Raw genomic sequence first — 12164 nt, 5'->3', positions numbered from 1 at the left:
TTTTTAGCCAATCAGGATGGAATATTAGAAATCTGAAAGACCCGTTTCGTTTAATGACAATAGAGATACTGTGTACCGATTTGCGGGATTTTGGGACAAAATCTGTAGGAGTACTGTCAAAAAATGTGTTTTGCACAAATTGGCCTCCTGGTGGCGCTATAACAGGCCCCTGTGAAAATTTTGGGGCAGAGGTTCTGCTCTGGTATCCAGGGAATGTGTGTGCACAGTTTGGCAAGCCAACGGTGCCGGAGATTAGCTGTACACAGACAGATCGAATGACACACGGACACACGGACGGACGGACGGACAAGGGGTAAAACATACTCTCTCGCCATGCCTTTCGGCCTGGCGGAGACAATAAGCATCAAAAGTAAAAGATCTACAAGCTCGAAATGCGGCACAAAGCGACGCGTTTTGAGCTTGTCCATCTGCTACTTTTTCTATTTTTGAATTTGAATCCTGAAAAGTAATAGTTTTGGACATATGGGGTTTCCACCCGACAGAGACAGCATGCATGTTAGGCCATGGACCCCCATTCGATGAAATGTTTGACCACTGTTAGAGTAACAGAAGGGTTCCATTTGGTTCCTAACTATCAATCATTTCGCTGGGGATCCCTTGGAACCCCCTCAAGGACCCTGGGGGTCCTTGGAAGCCACTTTAAGAACCAGTGAACTTACCTTGTTTTTCATAATGTACCATTGCAATTTTTGTGTTGATATTTCAAAATGTAACAGTGATGCTTCTGTCTTTTACCTTATGACGCAGGGAAACTGTCTATAATGCATTATGAACATACTTATGCATTATACACGGCTGATAATGTATTATAGACATGGGTTTCATCGCAACTGTTACCATATGTTTTACCCTGAGTGTATGAATGGAACCAAATGGACCCATATGGGTCCTTTTGGTTCCGTTCATACACACTTGGAGTTACAAACCCATAAGGGTTCTTTTGGTTCCATTTACTGTATACACAAACAGGATTTGACTGCGTAGTATATTATGCATATATTGATATTTGTAGTCCTAAAACCCGGAAGTGAGTTAAACGGTTTCCCTCTCCAGACTTCCATTGCATTTTTTCTTATGGGGTTTTTAACATGAGCCTGAATTTCATGTTTTGTTGTATGACAACACCTGTTGAAGAACAACAAGCTGTTATGAGCATTTTTTTTACTTTTATAAATTGCGTGTGAGATTAAAAGAAAAACTCAAAAGGGTGTTGATTTGTGGAGTTGATCTTGTTGAACAAAACGTGTGAATATCATAAGCCTCTGTTTGCCGAACACCGTATTTTTTTTATTTCATCCAAACACAATGCAACGATTCCATTGGATATCTGCGGTTGGAACACATGGCGAAGGATGGTTTCATCAGAGCTGTCAGAATGCATATTCATTGGTTGAGAAACTCCAGGTTTGCTGGCTGCTGCCTCTGTGTCTGAAGTTGTCCAGCTCTTTTGTTTCTACTCTACCCAGTTACAACAATCACATGAAACCACGGAGAAACCAGAGAAATAGATGGTCTGCTCAAACTCTGCCTCAAAGCCTTGAATAAAACCTCCAATTTCCAAATTAGCCATTTGTTTTCAGCGATTGTGGTGTGTGGCGCACAAGAGGAAGGCTAAACAGTATAGAGGAAGAAACAGTAAGGTGGGACTGACCGTTTATATGAGTCATTTTCAGGAGTGTATAAATGCGTCAGTCAAACTGCAGGTGTGGTCCCTTGTGGTGTTGAGCTTGTTTACATGCCCACGGCACAGAGGATGCAATAATCCATATCCCATTGTGGTCTCATTCAGGGTCAACTATTTATTTTACTGGACATCTTCATGTCCTAGTTGAATGGAGAGAATGTTCTAAATCTGACCTTGAAAAAGAACCTTACAAAACCTGCATTAACCAACAGTAAAATTGTTTAGGTGTCTACTTGCTCCAGACTTCTGATAATAAATACAAATGTGTCTCTCATATGGAACTGTCCCTGCATGTATGGCCTTTAAGGTCTAATTCATGTTTTCAAGCCGTAAAGGGTTGTGATGCGCGATCTGGTGTGGTTTAAAGTTGTTTTATACTATATGTGGTTTCATCTAAAGCCTTATGTTGCAAGAAGACAGGCCAAAACCTTTGGTCACATCCGGTCAGCCGTTGGTTGGTTATCTATAGCTGACATCACCCATTTTAGTGTAGCGTTAACCACTTAAGCCCCATTTTATACTTTGTTGTGTGATGATGTCACAGACAAAAAATGCCGATCTGCAAGCTCACAACACGTCGCATCATGATGCCTTATGAGCTTGCAGATCTTCACTATTTGTGAGAATGTTTGAGAAATTGTAAACATTTGTGAAAACATGTCTAAAATAAAGCCACCAGGTTGAAAGTGGCAAATGATTCTAGTGCAGTGAGGTTCTCCAAGTCGGGTCCAGGGTCCCTTAGGGTTCCTTGCGGGGGTTCCAAATATCTTTGAAAATGTATGTTTTAGAACCACTGTTCTAGAGGTCTGGGTAGATGGGAGCCCACAAGATAATTGCTCCCAGTATACAGTAGTTATTTCTTTCTCACCATAATAACTACTGGACATTATACTGTAGCTAAGCTAACAACTGATGACCAACTAAGCGTTTACTGTCTTATTTGGTATCAAGGATATAACAGGTTGGGTTGGAAGTTAGAAAGTTCACAGTTGTTATTGTTGTAATGTTGTAACTTTTTTATGATTTATATCCAAGTAAATATTCCGATGTAAATGTTTATTACTGTGTTCTTAACCTTTTTTAAATTTCATGCATATGTAGGTACATGCAAAATAACCTCTGCTGTTTAACTTAAGACAATCTCCATATGTAATTAAAAGACCATACTTTTAAGCTATTATTTTCCTATGGATGATGATTATTGAGTCTGAAAATGAACAACTAGTGTAAATGGTTTTGAAAAAATAAAAACATGGAGATATCCTAAAATATTTTCACCATTGTCACCATTGGCATCTCCCTCCCCTCTCTCTCTCTCTCTCTCTCTCTCCCTCTCTCTCTCTCTGTCTCTCTCTCTCTCTCTCTCTTTCTCTCACTCTCTCATGTTCTCTCTCTTCCCTCATCCTGCCTCCTTATACTCTCGCCCTGTCACCCAAACCACAGAGACAAGGGGACCAGGCCAAGTTTTGGTCATGACTTAAAATAATCTCCCTCCCTTTCTCTCTCTGCCACTCTCTCTCTCTCTCTCTCTCTCTCTCTCTCTCTCTCTCTCTCTCTCTCTCTCTCTCTCTCTCTCTCTCTCTCACACCGTCTCTTCCTTTGGTCTCTTTCTCTGTGTGACTCTGGTTCTATAGTCTTTGTGGCAGGTACTAAGCAGAGCTCCCTCTCTGCTGGCAGACAGGCTTGTTGTATATTCACCTATAGCATTAAGATGAAAAAGTGAAGCAGGACTTTGGTACAACCTGTATGTGTAATTTTTATCTTCATCTATCAACACTCTGTGGGACTTACTTGCCTCAGTAACGGTATGTATTTTAGCAGCTTTGCTTATTGACTCATGTGCATTGGTGGTTAGTATTTCATAGATGCTAAATAGACAGAATATGCATGGTTTCAGAGCTTGGCATTGGTACATGGACAACGTATGTTCTCAATGTGCTAGTACCTGTGCTCCTTTATTTGTTATCATTACATTTTTAAATGTAAAAAAATAATTGCAATCATTACATAATGAAAAACAAGGTTAAAAAAATCAGTGCAAAATTAATGTGTTAATTAACTTCTTGTATTTGTGTGTGCGTGTGTGTGTGTGTGTGTGTGTGTGTGTGTGTGTGTGTGTGTGTGTGTGTGTGTGTGTGTGTGTGTGTGTGTGTGTGTGTGTGTGTGTGTGTGTGCGTGTGTGTGTGTGTGTGCGTGCGTGTGTAAGAGAGCGGGTGCAGAGAGAGGGTGGGTGGGCAAGGCAGGAGGTCCTGCAGTCCTGTCTTCAGTTGTACAGCACAGAAATTAAGTGGCATCTGACGGACTACAATATATTTCTCACCAACCTCAGCCATGTTATTCAGTCTGCAGGAGATCAGACATGGTGGCACTTTATTCGGTCTGGTAGGAGATCAAGCATAGCGACACTTTATTCGGTCTGGTAGGAGATCAAGCATGGTGGCAATTTATTCTAGTAGGAGATCAGGCATAGTGGCACTTTATTCAGTCTGGTAGAAGATCAAGCATGGTGGCAATTCATTCTGGTAGGAGATCAGGCACGGTGGCATCCATCAACACGCTAACAATAGGAGGAATGCAAATAATAAGATCTGTTTGCCCAGTGCCCTGATAAACCCAACAGGGGAGGGTCTCAGATCAGAAACCTGGGTACTTCCAGAGACTTGACCCAGGGCTGACTGTTTTGGAAAAGATTGACCAAGTTGGACTTGGAATTGTTCTATATAAAACTCTTCTATGAGAGCGGCCAGTTCTGTGGCTTCCTATAAGCCTTGCTGTGGTAAAGGGTGTGGGCGTGGGCTCCCCGGAGACAGAGCAGAGAGGGGGAAGCAGAAAGGCACTCACAACACGTGGCACACACAAGGAGCCAGCATAGCACCAGCTCAACAAAGTTGAGCTGGTGCTATGCTGTCATTTGCTATTTTGTTTAAAGAGAAGGTTTCACAACTTTAGGTGTCCCCCCTCCATTTTTACACTTTCAGAGTTAAATGGGCTCTGTGCTAACAATGCACGTTAACTGTCAGTTGTTAGTGCAGCACTGTTTTCAGAGCTCTGTGGTCTAAGACACAAGGTGTATTCTGATTTATTTTTCATTTAATTTCACCTTCATTTATTCAGGAAGGTCAGAGAGCCAGCTCTCTTTTCCAATGACACCCTGATTGCAGCAAACATAGCATAACAGACATAAAGATAACAGACATTGGAGAAATTCAAAGGATGTAAGTACAGACAAGAGTGTTTTTCACAAACTGTTTAAAGTGATCAAGTGAGATTAAATTCTCCAATTCTTTAACTGATTTTAGACGGTTCCAAATGTGTGGGGCATAGTAGTGAAATTTGCTCTTTAATGTTAAGTCTTTCAAACTGAAGCAAAAGGACAATTTGTACAGTACAGCTGCACCTCTGCTCTGAATGGACAGCACTTTTCAGAGCATTCTGCAGATGTCATGGTGCTCAGCCTGAAGACCACATCTCCTCCCCGCTCCATCATTTCACAGCCTTTCAACCCAAACCACTTAATTGTTGGGGGGGTATAAGACGACTAGGGTTTAAAGTGAGAAAAGGCCATGCAATGAAGATAGATCATATGTGTTGGTTCAAATAGCCATCTCGCATCACTGAAATGAAGTTTTTTTTTCTCTCTCGTTCTTTTTTGCTTGGGTGGGGGGGGGGGGGTAGAGTACTGTACTGTTTTTTGCACAGTGCTGATGAAGCAAAAATATATCTGGAGCCACGCAGTTACTCTGTGACAGAATTTTTTTTTAAATGTTCAAAAATGGTGAGAATAGCAGATCTACAAGCTCACAACGTGTAGGGATGCAATGCGTTGTGAGCTAGTAGATCGGCTGTTTTCGCTAGTCTCCAATTTTTTGGGAAATATAAAGGGTTCAAGTGGTTAAATGTACACTACACCCTAGTGTAGCGGTTAGCTAGAGAGCATAGGCCTTTCATACGTGGGTTCGAACCCTACTCTGGGTTGACGTCAGCAAGGGCATGCATGCGGTCGCAACAGGTCCCTAACGCCAAATCAAATGGGTTCAGATCTGAGCCAAGTCTCCTGCAGGAGGCGCGTGGCGTGTCTGAAGCCTGTCCTGGACGGGAGTCTCCAGACGTAAAACACAGATGAAGATGAAGTGGTTAAATGTAACACAAAAACCCACAGCTGCAGATTTACAACAGAAGACAGACAATAGAATATGCCAGTTGTCCTCAAAGTGTGGTCCGGGGACCGCCGGGGGTCCTTGAAGGGATTCCAGGGGGTCCCCAGCTGAATTAGTTAATATAGCATCACAATCAGTTTAACCACTTTAACTTTAACTATTTATACCTATTCATTCTTGTAGATGGGCTATTTTATTTTTACTTTCGAAAAATCTTGCAACGTGATTTCCCCCCAAAATAAGACATATTTAAACACAAATATTCTCTTCTGGGGGTCCCTGGCACAAAATCTTTTCAGATGGGGGTCCGTGGTCTAATACATCAATTTGGGGGTCCTTGACATGAAAATGTTTGACAACCACTGGAATATGCAATCCATGAAGTAAAACTCCCACTTATCTTTCACACAGGGCAAGACATCCTGAGCAACAGACGCAGGAAACATGCGTGCCATCACCATTGTGCTCCTCCTGCTGGTGTGTGTGACACCACTATGTGCCCGCTCTGTTGTTCAGCCCTTCCAACAGCAGGGCCTCCCCGATCTGGGCAAAAGCTTTGATGTAGAAGGCCTGATGATGATGATGATGAACGATGAGGAGGACGGCTCAGCCTTCGAGGAGTCCCACCCTTCAGAACACCCAAAGTGCCCATTCGGATGTCAGTGCCACCTCAAGATAGTGCAATGCTCTGACCTGGGTGAGTGAACGTAGATGGTGATTCATGAAAAACGGAGCACTGTAACATTCTCAGTGTTCGTTTAACCACTTAAGACCCATTTTAAAAATAGCATCATGTAAAAAAAAGTATCAATAACAATAATAAAAATAAATAATAATAGAATTAAAATTAAAAGTATTGTATTAAATTATTTTACATTTGAAAATGTTAACCTGTAATGACATGCCCAAAATAGTAATGCCAGGTTCAAAGGGGTTACAAATGGTTCAGGGTCCCATTTGGAAATTGAAGTGACAAAGTTTTTGAAATGGTGTGATTTGAAACATAACAATGTTGCTTTAATCATTTAGAATTGTTCAAATGTAAATGAGCTGGAGATTATTTTACATGAAGGTAAATTGTATCGCCTAATTACATTTTGCTTCAATTAAGCAGAAACAGCATCACCTGTACTAACTCCACTCGTTTGTATACTGTACATGTACCACCTGTTTATATACAGACAGTATCGGTGAAAGTGCAGTAGTTTCTGCCCAGCTACAGTACAATATCCCACTGTCTCCTTCCACCCTGTGCCAGTGGCAGTGCAACGTGGATGCAGTCTTTTTGTAGCAAATTACATACTACCAAACAACAACACAAAGTGTAGCATGCTCTCACAGCCCGTAGCCACACAGCATTACCTAACGTTTAGCAAATTACAGTCTGATGATAAAAGTAGCCAGTTGACTCATAAACCTTTCAGACTGCGGGGAGCTCTTTGTAAAATGTAACATTTGTAATGTCCAGATCTGTCAGAAAATGTAAAAGCCTGATAACAACGATATTGCTGTTATTGTCCTGTGTAATAATTATTATTATATTCCTGAACAAAATGTGCTATAATTCAGTTTGATTTGAATTGATAGCAAGTTGCCTATTGACTTAAATGTTTGATAGATACTGTAGTTATGCAGGTCTTTCTTGGTTACTTTTTCATGTTTTTGTTATCTAAATTTGTTTTGCTTGACGTTAATGTTATTTCGCATGTTGTTTAGACAGAGGCTATAGGTGTGACATGGTATAGTTTCTTTAAAGCACTACATTGTTCTCTTTGCACTGTAGCCTACTTGTGTGTGACTACTGACTATTTACCCTGACATTTGTTTAGGGTCCATGCCGTTCACTTTGATTTCACACTTGTAAGTCACTTTGCTAACAGCATCTGCTAAGTGCCTACATTCTAATTGTAAATCTATGTTTGTTCTGCACAGGTTTACATTATGTGCCATATGACATCGCCCCTGACACCAGACTACTGGACCTGCAAGGCAACCACATTACTGAGATCAGAGAGAATGATTTCAAGGGACTTACCAACCTCTATGTAAGCATCAAACTGAGCTTCATCACATGAGAGTGTACAAATGGAACCATTTAATTACGGATGCATTTCGTTCCATTTCTGTATAGAGTTAAATGAACTCTGAGGATTTTAAAATAATGCCCCAAATAGTAATAGTACACATTTATGTGTTAATTAACACATACAGTAATGATAAATAATCATATTTGAACTGGGGACCCCTGCCTTGACAAGCACTTGGAATTGTAGGCATAATATTTAGTTCTACTCCTTTCCACATAAATATTGTGAAATTAGCCGAACTACAAGCTCAGCGAGGCGTTGTGAGCTTGTAGATGGGCTATCACAATGTTTGCCTCATACGTAATTTTTGACAGTTAGGCCAATTTGGTATTATAAAGGTCTTTATACAAGTGATTAAATTGTAACTTTAGAAATGTGCAGATACGTTGTATACACTTAGACTGTATGTTGGTTTGTTTACTGTTGAGTGAAAAACAATGTTGCACATTAAGTTAATCATCTGGGGACCGCCCAAAATAATTTGGGGACCCCCCTGGAGGTCCCGAACCCCAGTTTGGGAACTACTGCACTAACACATGTGTTTTTTGCATCGTATCTGTCCTGACACGCAGGCTCTGGTCTTGGTCAACAACCAGATCTCCAGGGTCCACCCTCGGGCCTTCCTACCCCTCAGACGCATGCAGAAGCTATACTTTTCCCATAACCAGCTGACCGCCATCCCCAAGAACCTGCCTCCTTCCCTGGTGGAGCTCCGTATCCATGACAACCAAATTAAGAAAATAGCATCTGGGACGTTCTTGGGTCTGGACAACATGAACGTTATCGGTGTGTGGATATCATTAGTGTGGTTACCCTAACAGGGCAACCAGACTATAGTAATCTTCCCACTTTATTATTATTATACATAAGCTTTATTTCAAACCGGATCTCCTCCCACAGTTTATTTTTCCCAATGCCATATGTCAAAATGACCGGCTTCACCGGGAATCGTGCGCTTGTATTTTGCTAAGAGATTGGTTACATAGTTTAATTGATATTGATTTATTAGTGCATTAAATTTCCCCATCCACTTTAATGGGAAAATGAAAAAATTCCCATTCAAGTATTTTTTTCTCAGAAACCGTAAGGGCTAGAGTTACAAGATTTGGAGGGGAGGTTCATAATTTAGTGCAAAATTATTTAAAAAATAATTACACCAGTCGGCCTCATGGTGGCGCTATAACAGCCCACTTTACATTTTGGCCTATAACTCTTGAACCGTAGGTCGTAGAATATAAATCTTTTTTTCACTAGATGCCATTTTGAATTTTCTTCAAAACACACTTTTAGCTCCTCCTCCCACATATTTTGTCCACAAAAATCGGTACACATGATCTCTGGGCCCATGCGATAAACGGCATTTTGATAGTCCTTACCGTTCGTCCATAAATGGCTTCCAAAGTTAGTGGGAGGGGCCCGTTTTACAAAAAATGCCAGAAATCACGAACGAAACGTCCGACCAATCCCAAATTTGAATCACATGTCGAGGGTGGTTTACCCAACGAATCCCCAAAAGCAAGACTGGCGTCGGCGCAACCACACTTTGCAATTTCCCAGAATTGCGACACGTCTAGTTTGTATTGATTCCTTAGTAATACATTTGTTTTATCATGGTAAAGCCATCAAATAAGACACTTTTGTGTTGTACAGTATGTTAAAGTTGTGTTCCTTTTTCGTCACTGTTCAATGTAGAGTTGGGCCGTAATCCTATCAAGAACAGTGGCTTGGAGCCAGGTGCATTTGATGGACTTCGACTGAACTTCCTGCGCATTTCAGAGGCTAAACTCACAGGCATTCCAAACGGTAAAAGTCTGATACAAGCAGTAAAAGCATCTATATAGACGAATCCACAGACACGCTGCCTGTAGGCGGCCATTGCTGCGGTGTCGCGGCCGCGGAGCGTTGACACCGCAGCAATGGCTGCCTACAGGCAGCGCTTCTGTGGATTCGTGTATGTAGGCTCTGTGCATAACTGCCAGTAGGCCTATCCTGGTGGCATACCCGTTTCCTGTTATGGTTCATTTTTCCCAATAAACGTTATTGTCAAAGCACAGGTTTACAGGTATAAAACAGTGGGTGAAATTAGTTTTTGTGCAAGCTCCATAGTTTTTGTTATTTCCATAAGAGAAAGGGAAGAAGAAGAAGGGGGGGGGGGGTCAAGGGGAAGAGAGAACAATCAGGTAACAGGTATGCCACCTTCAGGAAACTAGGACTACAGATATTCACAGAGGCTATTAACAGGGCAGTGTGAGTGTCACCAGTGCGATTAATAATCTATATAACTGCTTTTTCCCCCCACATATCAGACCTCCCTCATACGCTCCATGAACTGCACCTGGATCAAAATCAAATTCAGGCTATTGAGGTGGGAAACCTGGTACAATATGGGGAGTTGTACAGGTAGGTACAGAGTTGATTTCAAAGATAGCAGATAGTAAAATACTTTAGTGTTTTTAGACCACCCGGGGTCTCTATTTTGGGAATATCATTATGGACAAAACAATTCAAAGAATTTCAAAGATTTTTTAAAGAAATGCGAAAATAGCCGATCTACTAACTCAAGCTTGTAAGCTTGTAGATTGGCTATTTTCGCTATTTGTTATACAGTACATCAAAGTATATAGGAATTATATGTTTAATTTTTCCATTGATAAAATGCAGGATCTTATCAAAAATGTTCCATCATTATGACATTTGTGCTGGCATGTATGCCATGTTTGCAACTTCACATGTTTAAGTGCACATGTTTCCTGGTACTAGGTTGGGCCTCGGCTACAATCGGATCCGCCACATCGAGCAGAACAGTCTGCACTACGTGCACCGCCTACGTGAGCTTCACCTGGACAACAACCTGCTGACCAATGTGCCCGCCGGTCTGCCTGAGATGAAGTACCTGCAGGTAGTAGAAGACTCGTGGTGTCCAGGAGTGGCTTGAACATCTACACAAAGACAGTGTTTCTCACACAGCTAAATCCTAGAGCAGGCCGCTCACTTATTTTAACAGACTAAACTAAACTAAACCAAACCAAACCAAACCACATAAAACCCCTTTAAATGAATGCAGCATCCAATCTCCAATTGAAATGTAATCCAATCCCCTGTGCTTGTTTCCTCCACAAGGTGGTATACCTGCACTCCAACAACATCAGCAAGGTGGACCCGAATGCCTTCTGCCCTCAGGGCTTTGGAATGAAGAGGACGTTCTACAATGGCATCAGCCTGTTTGACAATCCAGTTAAGTACTGGGAGGTGCAGCCCACTACGTTCCGCTGCGTCAGTGACAGAATGGCCATACAGTTTGGTAATATCCAGAAGAAATAGTGCCTTAAGTGGGTAATGGACTGAGGGGAAATGCAAGCCACCCAGAAGTAAATATATTAGGCAGGATGTCCAGAAAACTTTATGAGAAAGATTAAGAGTTTACATGCATTGGATGAGACCAGAGCAAGCTGTGTGGCAACTTAAGGCTGTCATTAAAACCCATTATGATTGTTTGAAGTTTGATTATTACTGTAACTGCAACTTCTCGTGCATGGAAAGGACACATCCACATAGAGAAGTAATTTTGAAGGTAATGAGTCATATGAATCAAGTTGTTTTCATGACTGACCACAATTGACTGATACAATTTATGCAATATATATTTTTTCCTTTTCCCCCCTAAAATTGATAATAGCACAGACCTTGTTGATACAAAATCTGATGTACTCACAATGCTTTATAAACTTTGTTGAAAGTTGTTGTGTTGCCATTGTCATTTTTGTATGAAACATCTTTGATGTAGGCCTAATTACTATAACAAGCAGTGTTGGGCACTGCTTGTGGTAACTTATTATTTAATAGTATAGTGTAAGTTTATGACTTTTCACCAGTAGAGAGAGAGAGAGAGAGAGAGAGAGAGAGAGAGAGAGAGAGAGAGAGAGAGAGAGAGAGAGAGAGAGAGAGAGAGAGAGAGACTGTATCCCATCAGGTTTGAGAGGCTGCATTGTGTGCATTTTGGCTGATCTTGTAAGGTAAATTATTGTTCCAATAAAGAGGATTCAGTTCTAAAAGTGTCACAGTGCGCACTGGGGAACACAGAGGACCCAATTGCAGGAGACGGAAACAGGAGTTGCAGAAATAATACTTTACTTTTCGAATAAACAAAAGTTAAACCTCAGGTAAACCTCAATAGAAGAGACCATTGAACCGGACACAGGGAGAAATGCAAGCAAA

At 41.3% G+C, this 12164-nt stretch overlaps 1 protein-coding gene across 1 annotated transcript; it reads left to right on the top strand.

Annotated features, from left to right (window-relative positions):
- The first annotated feature begins 3313 nt into the window (after positions 1-3313).
- bgna (biglycan a) lies at positions 3314-11688 on the top strand. The gene is made up of 8 exons (XM_084068302.1): positions 3314-3510; positions 6274-6559; positions 7795-7907; positions 8522-8735; positions 9642-9752; positions 10256-10349; positions 10710-10848; positions 11070-11688. Exons 2-8 carry the CDS (start codon positions 6307-6309, stop codon positions 11268-11270), a joined length of 1125 nt encoding a protein of 374 aa, XP_083924428.1. The 5' UTR covers positions 3314-3510; positions 6274-6306; the 3' UTR covers positions 11271-11688.
- The last annotated feature ends 476 nt before the right edge of the window (positions 11689-12164 follow it).

Source organism: Gymnoscopelus microlampas (assembly GCF_963454915.1).
Source record: "Gymnoscopelus microlampas genome assembly, chromosome: 10".
Taxonomy (NCBI): Eukaryota; Metazoa; Chordata; class Actinopteri; order Myctophiformes; family Myctophidae; genus Gymnoscopelus; species Gymnoscopelus microlampas.
The sequence above is the reverse complement of the archived record's forward strand: the minus strand, read 5'-3'. Positions and strand labels throughout refer to the sequence as shown.